Raw genomic sequence first — 16,963 nt, 5'->3', positions numbered from 1 at the left:
TATACATAATTGTATATGGGAGAATTGCATGTAACAGATTTGTATATGTGATGCAATGTAGCAATATTTTGTGTGAGAGAAAGAGGGTGAAGACAGTCCCTCCCTAATAGTTGTAAGAGTGTATGGTAGATGCAGATACAGTAGTCTTCAGTCTGGCAAGATTCTGTCTATAGGTGTGGAAACAATAAAGAACTCAGGTTGGAAGTATCACTATGTGTCATTCTTGGTTTGGGAGCCTGACAAGTACAGCGCTTGGAACAAAAAATGTTAGATCTGATTGATAGCCTTTCACTGACACTTTGCAAGATGAAAAGAAGATGAATATTTCTGTGTAATTCGGAGACATAGACAATTCTTTGCACTATTTGCACCCAGGTGAACTAGATTGTAAAACAAGGTAGTAAAAACATTTCTAATAAAATATCTTAGGAAACCTTTTGCTCCTTTTGGGAAAAGCTGCTGATTATAATGACTGTAAAATAAAATAAAATAAAATAAGTCAGATATACACATCATACAGTTAAATGTAGGGATTAATCAAGATGTAAGGGAAGCAGGAAAATAATCTTGAAGCTAATCTCTGGATGAAAAGATAAGCCACACCAAAGCTTACTCATTCACTCTTCCTTTTAACACTGTGGTATGTTTTCCTCAGCAGACTATTAGACAATGTGAGGATGTTTTTCATTGTGACTTCCAAATTAGCTTCAAAGTAGGATTTTAAAATGTGGAATTGTCATATTAAAAATCAAGGCAACAAGGATTAATAGCAAATTCATTTAATCGTTAAGCGAATCACTGCAGTTGTTAAGTTAGTAATTTGGTTGTTAACGAATCTGGCTTCCCCATTGACTTTGCTGGTCAGGAGGTGACTGTCCTGTGACAGCAAAGGTCATAAATACGAACCAATTGCTAAGAGTCTGAATTTTGATCATGTGACCATTAGGATGCTGCAACGATCATAAGGGTGAAAAGCAGTCATAAGTGCCATTGTAACTTCAAACGGTCACTAAATGAAGTGTTGTAAGTCAGGGGTCCCCAACCCCTCGATCTGGTACCGGGCTGCAGCATGCTAGCAACTGGGCTGCACAAACAAGTAAAGCCCCATCCGTGGAATGCAGGCAGCACACAAAACCACACACCCTCTGGTCTGTGGAAAAACCTCTCTCCACAGAACAGATCCCTGGTGCCCAAAAGATTGGGGTCCTCTGTAGTAAGTCAAGGACTACCTGTATGGAAAATAACGTAATCCAGAGATCCTTTTTCCTCAGAGTAGTTCATTGGCAGAGCCTAATAGTGGGTTTGAGATGCTGCCTCATCTCTAATTGAGTAGTAATTTTTAAAAGTGCTTTGCTGTAAAGAATGTTTGTAAGGGTCTATGGAGATTCTTACTCATCTGGGTCCTGGTTGTCCCCAAGATGTTTTTTTTCAAGAGGCAATTGAACTTTTTTTGTTTTTTCTTGAAGACGTTTCGCTTCTTATCCAAGAAGCTTCTTCAGTTCAGTTCTTCAGTGTTTGTAAGAATTTTATTCATGTTTGTCCCATCCTCTTCCTTGTCGCCCCCAAAAGATTGATATCCAGATCAAAGATGCCATTGGGAGGTACCATCAATGTGCCACCATCCAATTGGACTTCCAGCTCCCTCTGAGATTTAACCTCTCATACATGAGGTAAGTAGATTCTATGATTTTATGTTGCATTTTATAAACCTTATGTAGTTAACTGAGTTTTGACAATTACACTCATTTTATCTTCTAGCCATGATGGTAATGACAAAACAAGACCGGTGATTATACATCGTGCCATCTTGGGATCAGTGGAGAGAATGATTGCTATCCTGACTGAGAACTATGGAGGCAAATGGTATTGTATTTTTATTTTATACAGGTAGTCCTTGACTTACAACGATTCATTTAGTGACCATTCAGAGTTACCACACTGAAAAAAAGGGACTCATGACCAGTTTTCACTCTTAACCATTTCAATATTCTCATGGGCAAGTGATCAAAATTTGGGTGCTTGACAAGTGGATGTATTTATGATAATTGCACTGTAATATAACTGGCTTCCGACAAGCAAAGCCAATGGGGGAACCCAGATTCACTTAACAACTGCATAATGTACTTAACAACTGCAGTGATTCACTTAACAACTGTGGCAAAAAAAGGTGTAAAATGGGCACAACTCAGTTACCGACTGTCTTGCTCATCAATGAGCTTCATTGTGGTCATAAGTCAAGGACTACCTGTACACAAACATATGAAATCACAACTGTCAGTTACAATTATTATTATAATCATACTCCATACAATTCAAGGTAGTGTGTATAATGGTCCCTGCTTGCTATTTCCCCCACAACAACCCTAACTAAGGGGGCTGCATTTAGAGTCCAGTGTTTCTCAACCTTGACAATTTTAAGGCATGTGGACTTCAACTTCCAGAATTCCACAGCCAGCATTGCTGTCTGTGGAGTTCTGGGAGTTGAAGTCCACATGCCTTAAAATTGTCAAGGTTGAGAAACACTGATTTAGACATTGTAATAAATCAAAATGTGTCATAGAAAAGAACCTTACCTTCTTCCTGGGTTTGCACATTCTCTCTTCCTTCTCCTCTGTGCAGCCTTTGGGAGCTACTTGGCTACGATCGAGTCTTGATGAACAAACTGATTTTAACTGCAGCTGTAGGAAGATTGTGAACTTCAAACCACGAGCTGTTTCAATTTACCAGGGTTAAGATTAATTGCATTTTAAGCCTGAAGATTTAATTGCAGCTGCTCTCAAATGAAAGGAAAAACTTGTTTTGCCTTGCAGCCGGGCTGCAGGGGAAGATTTAATGAGATCTGGTTTTGCTTGAGTCTATGAGCGGCCTGTGAATCTGTCACCCACCCAGTGGGGGAATTTTTATTCTTTGGGAGCCATAACTATTTAGAGAACAGGTAGTCTTCCAACCACTCAATGCAGCTTTTATTCAAATGTCCATATAGTTGCGATTACAGGTAATCCTTGACTTACAGCCATTTGTTTAGCACCCATTCAAAGTTACAATGGTGCTGAAAAAACTTAACTTATGGATACCATCTTATTAAAAAAGCCATGTAAGAAACCTGTTATATTTGATTTAGAAAATTTGTTCAATCTCAATTAGTTGGTAGAATTAAGATATTAATTCCTTTTCTGATTCTGTAAGAAAAGTACAATTTTGAAGCCCATTCTGTGTTTACTTTCTAAGAAATTCTTACAATTAATAGCCATGCAGATGGTTATTATTGCCTAACCCTCCCCCCAAAGGTAGCAAGAATCAGCTGTTATCATCAAACATATAGTAATGATTTCTGTTGCTTCTCTCTTATGCAAGGCCACTCTGGATATCTCCTCAGCAAGTGATGGTAATACCAGTTGGACCAACGTGTGATGAATATGCACAAAAGGTAAGTTTTAAATTTTATTTTGTTCTATATGCAGAATCAACTCAGGTACATCTAAAGATGTGAATATATCCAAAAAAAGAATGGCAAACTCTGTGGTGAAAATGTCTTGCTTTTTGAGGACAGCATAGATGGATTCTATGTTGTCAGAGACTAAAATCCAGAAATCCTTTTAGGAAACCCACACAAGAACAGATGCAAACCACTTGCATTGCAAAGGAACTCTTTATATGTAGCTCACAGTTTGGCCTTATTTACAAATCTATTTTGAAAGTGAACATTTGTCAAAAGGGAACTGAGAAGTGGATCGCTAGCTGTCCAATAGAGAGGAATGTTTGGGGAGATTTGTCTATTTAAGTGTGATTAAAGGCTGTTCTGCTTGGGTGTTTAGGGAAGTTGACTGCCGTTATATGTGTATTTATGCATGCATGTAATGTTTCCAATGGAAAAACTTTATTGCTATGTTCTTGAGTAATCTATATAGATCAGAGTCACAATTTGCTTTCATATCTGCATATCTTTGAAAAACATGTTATCCAAATACTTGCTATATAAATATTGTAGGGCTTAACTTTTAAATGTTAATTTGATTACAGACTCTGTGATTTCCAAATGCCATATTTGTGAAGCCAAACTTGCTATTTTGATTTGAAGAATTGCAAACCCCCAAATGCCTTTTCCTCCAGATGTTTGCTTTAAACATAATCTAAACATTGCTGATTCGATTCTCTCAAAGGTGAAGCAACAGTTCCATGATGCTGGCTTAATGGCGGATGTTGATGTGGACCCTGGTTGTACTCTGAATAAGAAGATCAGAAATGCTCAGCTTGCCCAGTACAATTTTATTTTAGGTAAATATATCTCTGTGCAATGTCTATGTCTAGCTCCATTTGAGCAATATCTATTTCAGTGGTTCTTAACCTGGGCGATATTGCCCCCCAGGGGGCGATTTCATTTTTCAGGGGGGCAATGGAATGAAAAGGGGCGACACAGGGGCGAAGGAACGAAAAGGGGGTGATATGGGGGCGATGGGAGCGAGAAGTTTTGGGGACACTTTTGAGACTTTTTCATACAGTGAATCGCTGTATATCTGTCATACAAAAACATCAGATCGCTCGCTCTTAGTGGATTGAATTGTGTTTTCAAATGTTCCTTCAGCTAGCTTCAGTATAGAACGTGTACATATGTGAATACGCATCGCTTATCTTCATGTGCGTTGCGCAGCAGCCTCTACCCATACAGTGGCACGCCATTGGCCAGAATATGGGAGATATGGGAATAAGACTGGAAATAAATTATTTGCATCAATATGTCCTAATGACAATTTTAAAGAAAACAAAAAAAGTGTTTGCATAAATTGAAGAATTATTTCCTATGTTGTGATTGAGAGGTTATGTTGGGGGAGGGGGGCGATGACAACTTCGTCATTGGCTCAAGGGGGCGATCCGTTCAAAAAGGTTAAGAACCACTGATCTACTTTAAAGTATTGTTCAGGAGCTAATTAGCTGTTTCCTGCTTGTTAATGTATGAAGTTGCTGTTTTGCCAGCAGCACTCTGACATGCAAGAAAAGCACATTTATTTAGATGCATGAGTTCTCCCTTTAATTGGTGCCATCTTTGGAACAAATCTGAGCTTCTAGGCCTATATATTAAATTTTACTAGATCTTCATTTGTAGCAATAGACCTTTGGCACAAATCTCAGTCAACTGCTCTGCTAGCTTCTCAGATTGACAGAAAATGTTGAGAGCTACACTATATCAGAAGCTCTTCCCTTTAATCCAGTGTTTCTCAACCATGGTGATTTTAAGGTGGGTGGACTTCAACTCCCAGAATCCATCTGTTGAATTGTATCAGGTCGAATCTATTATTGTCGTAGACCAGCATAAGAAGGGTGAAATACAAACAATAATTTTAAAGCTAAAAGAAATATAAAATATACAAAGTTAAAAAGTATTTTAAAATGAAAATTATATATTAAATAAACTCCATAAAAGTTAATATATTTGTTGTGTTGGCAGTTCACCTGTCTTAAGGTTGCCATGGTTGAGAAACACCGTGCTATTGAAACAACTAACAAAAATGTCATGCTGTTTTCATATCAAATACATAGACAATACCAAACACAATTGTTGCACACACTATGGTTCCCCTTTTTATTTTATCACCTTCTTCGTGCCTTTATTTGCAAGAGGAAAGCAAGTATAAATAGGCCCATCCTACTTTATGAATTTGCATCTATTTTGCTTTTGTGTAAATACCTTGAAATGCAAATAGCATGCAGAACCTACTTCAAATGCACAATAAATATTTGTTGATTTCCTGTTCCTGTTATTTGGGAATGAAATCCAGTTCGTGGTATTTCTATAATAGAGCTGTATATCAGCAGTGATTTTTCTACATGCTGTTCTGTCAATTTTTAATCACATATCTAAACTGCAGTTGTCATGATAAAAGCAGAGAGGAGTCAGAAGAGCACAGAAACAGTAATACAGCAATTTCAAATATTTCTGATATAAGCCTGCCCTGCAGCTCCTGACAAAATGCCCGGAAAGTATGAACTGTCCCCTTAAGCAAACAATTTTATTTCTTGTCTTCTGATGAGATTATTTAAGAGTGTTTCTCAAAGTTGGCATTTCTAAGATGCAGCTTTGCCTTGCCAGTCTGCCAAGCCTAGAAGCTTCTCGAATTCCACTGGGGAATTCGGGGAATTGAAGTCCACTCATCTTGTCATTGCCAATTTGAGAAACATTATGTTAAATAATCTCATTTAACTTCTAATCTTATAATAATAATAAAGTTGGAAGGGACCTTGGAGGTCATCTAGTCCAACCCCCCTGCTCAGGCAGGAAACCCTATACCATTTCGGACAAATGGCTGTCCAGTCTCTTCTTAAAACGTCCAGTGTTGGAGCATTCACCACTTCTGGAGGCAGGTTGTTCCACTGATTAATTGTTCTAACTGTGAGGAAGTTTCTCCTTGGTTCTAGGTTCTGTCCTTGATTAGTTTCCATCTGTTGCTTCTAGTCCTGCCTTCAGGTGCCTTAGATAATAGTTTGACTCCCTCTTCTTTGTGGCAGCCCCTGAGATATTGGAACACTGCTATCATGTCCCCCCTCATCTTTCTCTTCGTTAAACTAGACGTACCCAATTCCAGCAACTGTTCCTTATATGTTTTAGCCTCCAGTCCCCTAATCATCTTTGCTGCTCTTCTCTGTACTCTTTCTAGAATCTCAATATCTTTTTTACATCTTCTAATTTAGAATCTTCTAATTCTCATTTAATTTTTAATCTTCTGATTTTCAGTGCTTCTTATAAATGACCATTTTCAATATTTTATACTTATTCCTACTTTGTATGATATCTTGATATATTTCTTATGCTTTTCCCCACAAATCCTCTCTAAACAGCTCCTTTTGTTGCCCAAGCTATTCCCATGTTTAGAAATGTACATTTTTTTTATATATTACTGATCACAACAATGATGATTTTCTGCCCATGTCGATGAGGGCAGCGTTGCTCTTGAATGTTTTATAGTAATGTATTGCATCTCCTTTTCTGATGTTAACTTGTTTTTCTTCACTTTCTTCCTCTCTCTCTGCCTTTTAGTTGTTGGTGAGAAAGAGAAGGCCTGTGGGACTGTGAATATCCGTACAAGGGACAACAAGATTCATGGTGAACGTACAGTGCCTGAAACAGTTGAAAGACTCCTGCAGCTGAAGCGTGGCCACAGCAAAAATGCTGAAGAGGAATTTTAACCAAATCCTTTGCTTCTTTACCTCCAATTAGACCTAGCTTTCTCATTCTCTCCTAAGTTAGTTTTGAGGGATAAAATTTTTGCACTATATCTATGTTAGACTTGTTTATAGGTTCACAATTCAAATAGAGATGAAGTTGAAAATCTTTGTATGATGAGGGAGATTATTTTGATTAGCAACTGGATAAAAGCTTCTGAAATGAAATGTCTAAGACCCAGAGAACAAAGGCACAATGTAAAGGCTAATCAAGGATTTAGATCAAATCTCTTCAGTGTTTTTCTTACAGAATAAATTTGGTTAAAAATGCCTTCTGATTTTCGACAAAGAGATTGTTCCCGTGTGTTCTTTGGTGGTTTGCAGTTCCTGTTCATTCTTCTGTTTCATTTACAACAGAGTTTGCCAAACTTGGCAGCTTTAAGAAGGCTGGGAAATTCTGGGAGTTGAACTGAACACATTTTAAAGTTGCCAAGTTTGACAAATACTGATTAACAACATCATCTAATACAGAACATCAAACTGTCCTAATATTTTCCCGAGTCAGGTCAGTTTCATTGTAAATGGTTAGACTACATATACTTTTGAGATTTAAAATAGGATCACATCCTACTTAAAGTTGAATAAATGATGTCTCCTCTTACACAACAATCATTAGCTGTTTCTCCTGCATCTACCTGATATTATGCAATACAGCTTAAGACTCTTTCCCTCCTTTTGTCTTTCAGCCTTTTTCTTCAAAGCTTTACAGATGAAAGCAAGTTAGGGATCATTCTGATAATTTGCATCCTTAATGCAGAATATTTGTTCCCTTTCTTGAACGCAGAAAAGCTATTTTCTATGTACTTGTAAGAAGATCCAATGAAATATCTGTCTTCTGACAGCATGGTGAAAGCTGAAAGGACAGTTATGAGTCACTACGAAATCACCAAATAATACATCATGCCTGAATAAGCAGTATTATCTGTGGGTGGTGATTTTGGCTTTTTTTTTTAATTGTTCCAGGTTTAAGCATTTGCATGTACTAGTGTAGTATTAGACCTTTTGCAACTGAAGACTACATAACTTGCGTAAGATCCTGAAGTAAACACACATCAGACACAGCCTTATATACGGGTTTTCAGTTAGGAAAGATCATGACATGAGCTGGGAAGCGTAATAGTTATAATGTCATTTGGGGAAAATAGAAAGTGCTATACTTCCTTATTTTTCAAGGGTCAAGAAGCTGATAAAGTACTTAAGATGCAATTCTAAACGTCATGAGCTTTCGTGCTACTGACCAATTGGGTGAAGGGCCTCAGTTTCTTCCCTTTGGATACAAAGCTCTATCTTAAATCTGAACACTGAAAGCACAGGACAAAGACAGTCTTGTTGAACCCAAGTGAGATATCAACATTCCAAATACTGATCTAGCAGAATGTGATGCCCAGTTTTTCATCTCTTAAAATAGCAGTCTCCAACCTTTCTGGCTTGACAGACTGGCAGAGGCAACAGGGGAGGGCACTGCTTTCACAAATGCAACTTTGCATGCATAGCATGCTCACCCACTATTTCCACACCCCAGTTCCAAAATGGGCTGTGGCTAGGCATTGAGCCGCAGGCCGGGGCTTGGAACCCCTGTCCTACAATGGACAAATAATCTTTTTTAAGAAGTTCTTCAAATAACATTAAAGGGTTGTCTCTGAACATTCAGCATTCATAAACAAACCTTGTTCTGCTGAAAGAAGTCACTTCCCAATTTAAATACCGTATATTCCGGCGTATAAGGCGACCCGGCGTATAAGATGACCCCTGACTTCGGTGCCGAGTCGCATGCCTAGAGAGTCGTCTTATATGCCAGAAACTACTGTTATTTCCGGCGTATAAGACGACTCGGCGTATAAGACAACCCTCGACTTCAGCGCTGATTTCAACACTTTCAAAAGTCATCTTATACGCCGGAAAGTACGGTACATCATTTCTCCATTATCTATTTTCAGGTTCTGTATAGTGGACAGTACTTGACCAGTCCCTCTAGGAACCGCTTTTTTAAAAACTTTTGATACCAGAGATTTGTTTCCTTCAGTATGGAATCCAGTTAGTTTGCATGCATGCATGTGTGTTTTTCTTCAGGTGAAACACTTCAAAGAACTTCCAGGTATTGTTTATCCTAGAAAGTCTTTATTACAGTGTAACAGAGTGTTGGCACTACATGGATGGATGCCAAGATCTGAATTTCCCTTCCTTTGCACATAACATTCCAGGCTATTCCCCTCCCCCTTTTTGCAGTCATCATTCACATTTTTCCAATCAACCTGGAAAGCAAAGATTCACTTCTGTTCCCCTTCCTAGCCATAGTCCTTATCTTTCTCCCCACACCATCATCTGAATTAATTCTAAAAATACCATAATTCTGCATATCTTGTCAAAGCAATAATATCCAATATTAGCAGCGTTAACATCAGGATCTTATGCATATTATGTAGTCTTAAGTCGCAAATGGTCTAATACTTTTTAAACGGGGCCAGTTCATTGTCCCTCAGACTGTTGGGGGGCCAGACTATAGTTTGAAAAAAATGAATGATTATAACCAAAGCATCCTTAGCGATAGGATGGGAAACCACTAGGATAGGCCAGGAGGGGGCAAGGTGGTGGCAAAAGGGGAGCAGGGCAGGATTAAGGCAGGACTTCCCTCAGATCCTCCCTCTCATTCCAATTTTCCTCCCTCCCTCCCTTCCCTGCCTCCCTCTTTCTCATTCCCATCTCCTCCCTCCCTCCCTGCCTCCCTCCTTCTCATCTCCTTCCTTCCTCCCTCTTTCTCATTCCCATTTACTTCCTCCCTCCATGCACAGGAAGGGACAAAGGGAGAGGAAGGGGTTGCCAGTGTGGCTGGTGGCTGTGCTGCCAGTGCCCCTGGCTTGAAAGACCATGGTAAATTCCTGGACAAGAGCCGCACAGCCTTAAGAGCAGAGTGGCGGGGAGATATTTGCAATGAGGGAGGGAGAAAAACAGGCAAAAAACGCAGTGGGGAAGTGTCACCCTCTGTGAGGAATGAAGAAAGGCACCATCAGTTGGAAGTGACCAGCAATTGGCACTCACCCTCTTCATACACCTGGCTCTGTGGGCTCCAGGGGAGGGGACGCTGCGAGCGGAGTGAGAGTTGGTATCTGCCACCCAGCCCCTAGCCTGCTTGGTTTTGGCAGGCAGTGCCACACTCTCCTCACAGCACGGAGCCAGGCGAGGTGAAGCTAGCAAAATGCTGAACCTGCCTCAGCACTCACAGGAGGTGGTGAGCAGCGCAGGGCCTAGCGTCCCAGGTGAAAGCAAGATAGTCAAGGCTTTAGTTCGTTCCCTCCCCCCACTACACTTATCTAGGGTAGACAGTCACAGCTGCCAGGTGGCAGCGTACTACAGGTTGAAAAGCCCTGCACTGTACCACCAATGTTCACCTGGCAAGCTGGATAAAAAGACAAGGTGGGCTGCATCCGGCCCGCAGGCTTTGTTTGAGGACTTCTGGTCTAATACTACACTAATACAATATAAATGCTTAAATCTGGAACAAATATTTAAGAGCCAAAATTACCACCCACAGATAATACTGTTTATTCAGGCATGATGTATTATTTGGTGATTTCATAGTGACTCATAACTCTCCCTTCAGCTTTCACCATGCTGTCAGAAGGCAGAAATTTCATTGAATCATCTTACAAGTACATAGAAAATAGCTTTTCTGCATTCAAGAAAGGGAAAAATAGTCTGCATTAGGATGCAAATTATAAGAATGATCCCTGACTTGCTTTATCTGTAAAGCTTTGAAGAAAAAGGCTGGAAGACAGAAAAGGAGGGAAAGGGTCTTAAGCTGGATAGATAACAGAACGGGCAGAAAATAAGGACCACAAATTTCCTGGACATAGATAGGAAATAACATACACATCACAATTGATGTTCCAGCATCACCATATAAAATACTTGTAATATATCTGCCCCCTATGTAAACCTTTGCAAATGTAAGAACTTCGTAAATTAAGCAGGAAAAAATGCCATTCTATTTTATAAGCTGGGAAACAGCTTATAAAAAGTAGCAAATGGCAATTACGGTACATATATTAAAGCTTTGCTTGAGTAGCTAGAATAGGGCTAGCTGTATACAAAAACAAACTGTTTCCTTATTATATATTTAATGCACACCCCCTCCCAAGCAATGAACACAATTCAATTTGTGGATCCATTTTCTACATTTTCAGCTGTAAATTAAACTGTCATTGTTTTTCACAAAATCTTGAGAATATATGGGATTTTCTGCCAGAGGTTTTAGCCATTTTTCAGTTGCATTTCTTTTAATGCAATTTACCAGCACTGAGATTCTAAGAAGCCAATTATAAGGGTTCTCTTATAATTGAAATTCTTCTGTTTTCTTTGCTGGAAAGAAATATCTCCAAAGGGATTTTTTTTTTCAGTTTTATCAGTAGAAAAAGGGGTAAAGCCACTTATGACTTTCTTTTTTTGTTCAAGGAAATTAAGAATATATTTCTAAAAGATCATTTCCATAGATCATTTCCACCATTCCAAGTGGAAGCCATTTAGATACTGACATATTTTCAACATTACTGAAAATACAGACTATTAATAAATGCTGCTTATTTAACTACACTTTGAAATCACTCATAGCACTTTAGAATCTACTTGGATTGTCTCTTCTGTGTTTCACTGTTTTTTTCTGGCCAACAGATGGCAGGACAATTCTTTCAAATAAGGCGAAAAAGTGGACCTGCCCAAAAATTCTCCCAAAACTATTGACTGAAGTATCTTGATAGCACCACTCAATTATGATTGAAGTGATATAAGGCTTGTGGAAGCAATAACCATGATTGATTTATGCAGCATATCATACCATATCCCCCTCCCAAACCACAGAAAGCTGGGGAGGAGCAGAGAGGGAGCAAAAAAAAGAGAAGAGGAGATATTGATTCCAGCCATGGTCTGTTGAGTTATTATACTCATGTTTGCCCACATAGGTTTTGGTGTGTATATGTGTGTGCTTTTTTCTGAGTTATGTGTGTTTTGTGTGACTATTTTCAGCACTAGGTCTATTAGCGTTTTTGATTTTATACATACAATACACTGTTTTCCTGTGATCCTCTTGTGGGTTTTGATAGAACAGAATATTTGTAGCCCAGGATTGAACTTGGTGATCTCTGAGCTTGGTTGTTTTCTTGCAGATATTTCATTATCCAACTAAGTAACATCATCAATGCTAAAAAGGGAATGTGGTTTACTCTCATTTTTATATACTAATGAATTGCCCTATCAGTGTTGGTGGGAGGGGTCTTGGTGATTCCTTGATTAGGCTGTTGGGGGTTGAGGATCTTCTATAGGTATTTTAATGAAGAATATGGGAAATCAGATACCAGGCCTATAGCCCAATCAAACTTGGTGTTTTAATAATAATAATAGTAATAGTAATAATAATTAATAATAATAATAATAATAATAATAAAGTTGGAAGGGACCTTGGAGATCATCTAGTCCAACCCCCTGTTCAGGCAGGAAACCCTATACCATTTCAGACAAATGGCTGTCCAGTCTCTTCTTAAAAACTTCCAGTGTTGAAGCATTCACAGCTTCTGGAGGCAGATTGTTCCACTGATTAATTGTTCTAACTGTCAGAAAATTTCTCCTTAGTTCTAGGTTGCTTCATAATAATAATAATAATAATAATAATAATAATAATAATAATCCCCCAGTGAGGCACTACCTTGACGTGGTTGTGGGGCTTGTGTACTCTGAGGAAGATGAGAGCTATGCCAGAGGTTCAACCATACTGGACAGGTCTCATCAGAGGAGTCAGACAAAGAGTGTCTCTCCCATAAAAAATATGGTGAGACGTAAATTTCAGAATGCCATACGGCTCGGACGTCGCCCGGGTTAACAAGGTCCGCGCTAGATATTGGAGTTCCTGGATATCTGGTGAAAAATGGGTTACAGGACTCAGGACTGTTGGCTGAGCAACCAGGGCCAGCAGCTGCAGAACTACTGGAAGAAAAGGTGTTTACCCGTCGCAGATACACAGTGATGGAAAACAAAGAAATAATGATCTGTTACTACAGATCAAGTCCAACAAGACGAGGATATCTAAAACGAATGCACGAATTCTGGAAAGAACAACATCCAGAATCAGAAATAACAGAACAGAGACTAGCAGATCAACGCGATTTATAACACGAAATAAAGTATTCACAGAAACAGAATTGGACGAACTGCAAAGGTTTACCCAGGGCAAAGAAATCAAAGCCTTACCAGAAGTAATTCAGAATGTAGAGGCAAACCAGGGGGAGTTGGCAGTGAAGGAATCTAGCAGAGATATACAACTGTTCTCATTTGGAAACCAGGCACCTCTTCCTCAGGAAGAACAAAACCCTCTAACTAAAGAAATAAAAGAATTGAAACAAAGAATAACTGAGCATCTAGAACAGCACAAAAACAACAGAATAAGGCTGCCTGCATTGAAGCTTGTTCCAAAGAAACAGCTAGCACAAGCATTAAAAGATGCAAATACTGCAATATCAAGTATAAGCACCAATTCACTGCAAGAAACAAACCAACTAATGTACAGCACAGCTGCAGTTATAACAGAATACCTGGGATGCAAAATCAACAAAAAGAAAAACAAACAAACAGTGCACCACAAAAATGGAAGGTTAGACTAGAAAATAAGATCAGCAAGTTAAGATCACATGCAAGCAAGCTAGAACAGATGAAAGAAAAGAAGCTGAAGAACAAGAAGACCAAAGAATACCTAATCAAGAAATACCACTTAGAAACAAGGAAGATCAAGGAAGCACTGGAAATAATAAAGCAACAAATAACAGCTATAGCCAGGAAAATCAGTAGATATGAAGCTCGAATTGCAAACTATAGGCAGAACCTCCAATTTCAATCCAATCAGAAACGTTTCTACCAATCCATCAATGGAGAAACTGCAAGGAATCAGTCAGTACCTGACAAGGAAGAAACAGTGCAGTTCTGGAAGCAGATATGGGATAACCCAAAGAAATACAACAAGGATGCGGCTTGGTTAAAAGAGGTGGATGCAAATAAAACAGAAGTTGAAATGAAAGAACTAGTAATAACAACAAAAATGGTAGAAAAAAGAGCAAAGAAAATCAAAAATTGGTCAGCACCAGGTGAAGATGAACTGCATGGGTTTTGGTTGAAACATCTAACTGTTATACACCCACTCATTGCCAAGCAGTTCAACAATATACTACAAGGAGGAGAAATTGAAAAGTGGCTAACAACTGGGAAAACCTACCTAATAATGAAAAATCCAGCAAAAGGGGCAACACCAGGTAACTACAGGCCAATTACCTGCTTACCAACAACATTCAAATTACTAACTGGTGTGGTAGCTGATGCAGTACAACAGCATCTAGTTGAAAACAATCTCTTTCCACCTGAGCAGAAAGGAAACCGCCCCAATAGCAGAGGAACAAAAGATCAACTCCTAATAGACAAAATGATCTTGGAAAACTGCAAGAGAAGGAAGACCAACCTGAATGTGGCATGGATTGACTACAAAAAGGCATTTGACTCTCTGCCACATGATTGGATAATAAAGTGCCTAGAAATAACAGGAGTCAGTAGAAACATCAGAAAATTTGTGCAAAGATCGATGGCACAATGGAAGACACAGTTGCAGATCAATGGTGAGAGCTGGGAGAGGTTAATATCAAGAGAGGAATATTTCAAGGAGATTCATTATCACCATTACTATTTGTTATTGCACTGTTTCCTCTGTCAACAATACTGAATAACTCAGGACATGGCTATCAAACATCAAAAACATCTGCTAGACTATCCCACCTCCTTTACATGGATGATCTGAAGCTGTATGGAAAAACATCATCTGAAATAGAATCGCTGCTCAACACTGTCCGTATATATAGCCAAGATATTGTAATGGAGTTTGGCTTGGACAAATGTGCCACACTTACTATCAAACAAGGAAAAATAGTGAAAACTGAAGGAATCAAGATGCCCCACGAAAATAACATTAAGAGTCTGGATGAGGAAGAGTACTACAAATACTTGGGTATCCTTCAAGCTGACAACATCAAGCACACTGAAGTCAAGAAAAAGATTAGAGGTGAATACATCAAGAGAGTGAAGAAGATCTTAAAATCCAAACTCAATGGAGGAAATACCATAAAGGCAATCAACACCTGGGCAATCCCAGTCATTAGGTACACAGCTGGAATAGTGGACTGGACTCAAGCAGAACTAAAAGCAATGGATAGGCAGACCAGAAAAATAATGACAATGAATCATGCCCTTCATCCACGCAGTGACATTGATAGACTTTATCTACCAAGGCAAATAGGTGGGCGTGGAATGCTACAAGTACATCAGATGGTTGAAGAAGAAAAAATGGCTTTGGAAGAATATCTGAAGAACAATGATGAAGATGCACTGAAATTAGTATATCAGGAAGGCTTACTAACTACTGGAGAGACCAAACTGGCCTACAAGAAAGACCAAATGAAGAACAGAATAGAGGCATGGGAAGACAAAGCACTAAATGGCCAATACATGAAAAAAATAGCTGGGAAAGCAGATAATAATAAAACCTGGCAATTGCTAAGAGCAGGAAAATTGAAGAAAGAGACCGAGGGACTAATTCTGGCTGCACAAGACCAAGCCTTAAGGACAAATGCATATAAAGTCAAAATTGAGAAGACAGCAACAGACAGTAAGTGCCGTCTATGCAAAGAAGCTGAAGAAACAGTGGACCACCTGGTAAGCTGTTGCAAGAAGATTGCACAGACTAACTACAAGCAGCGGCATGACAAAGTAGCAACAATTGTGCATTGGAAGATCTGCAAAAAATATCATTTGCCTGTAAGCAAAAAGTGGTGGGATCATAAAATAGAGAAAGTCATAGAAAATGATAAAATTAAACTGCGCTGGGACTTCAGAATTCAAACAGACAAGCACCTGCAACATAACACCCCAGACTTAACAATTGTCGATAAGAAAGACAAAAAAGTCTGGATAGTGGACGTGGCAATGCCTGGAGACAGCAGAATAGACGAGAAAGAACTGGAGAAGATAACAAAATACAAAGACCTACAAATAAAAATAGAAAGACTGTGGCAAAAGCAAGCAAGGGTAGTACCAATAGTAATAGGCTTCTTGGGTGCAATCCCAAAAGAACTGGAGCACCACTTGAACACCATTGGCATTGACAAATTCGCTATTAGTCAATTGCAAAAGGCAGCCTTATTAGGATCTGCTTCCATCCTGCGACGATACCTGTAACACCATCAAACATCCACATCTGCCTATCCCAGGTCCTGGGTAAGGACTCGATAGGTAGACAAAATGCCAAATCCAGTCTGAACATCTGGCTGACTGTGCGATGAATGATAATAATAATAATAATAATAATAAAGTTGGAAGGGACCTTGGAGGTCATCGAGTCTCTCTTTGGTTAGTTTCCATCCATTGCTTCTTGTCTTGCCTTCAGGCGCTTTGGAGAATAGCTTGACTCCCTCTTTTTTATGGCAGCCCCTGAGATATTGGAACACTGCTATCATGTCCCCCTTCATCCTTCTCTTCATTAAACTAGACATACCCAATTCCAGCAATTGTTCCTTATATGTTTTAGCCTCCAGTCCCCTAATTGTCTTTGTTGCTCTTCTCTGTACTCTTTCTAGAGTCTCAGCATCTTTTTTATACCGTGGTGACCAAAACTGGATGCAATATTCCAAGTGTGGCCTCAGCAAGGCATTGTAAAGTGGTATTAATACTT

General features: G+C 39.1%; 1 protein-coding gene across 1 annotated transcript in view; it reads left to right on the top strand.

The window, feature by feature from the left end:
* Positions 1-7,504, top strand: part of TARS1 (threonyl-tRNA synthetase 1) — a 28,828-nt gene extending 21,324 nt beyond the window's left edge. The window contains exons 15-19 of the mRNA XM_039353046.1: positions 1,570-1,670; positions 1,759-1,863; positions 3,355-3,427; positions 4,161-4,275; positions 7,031-7,504. Of these exons, the coding sequence (XP_039208980.1) occupies positions 1,570-1,670; positions 1,759-1,863; positions 3,355-3,427; positions 4,161-4,275; positions 7,031-7,179 (543 nt within the window). The 3' untranslated portion in view covers positions 7,180-7,504. The remainder of the gene's footprint in view (positions 1-1,569; positions 1,671-1,758; positions 1,864-3,354; positions 3,428-4,160; positions 4,276-7,030) is intronic.
* The last annotated feature ends 9,459 nt before the right edge of the window (positions 7,505-16,963 follow it).

Source organism: Crotalus tigris, unplaced genomic scaffold (assembly GCF_016545835.1).
Source record: "Crotalus tigris isolate CLP2741 ecotype Arizona unplaced genomic scaffold, ASM1654583v1 scf7180000018490.839948, whole genome shotgun sequence".
In the NCBI taxonomy this organism is placed as follows: domain Eukaryota; kingdom Metazoa; phylum Chordata; class Lepidosauria; order Squamata; family Viperidae; genus Crotalus; species Crotalus tigris.
Note: the sequence above shows the minus strand (reverse complement) of the source record. Positions and strands in the feature narration are given on the sequence as shown.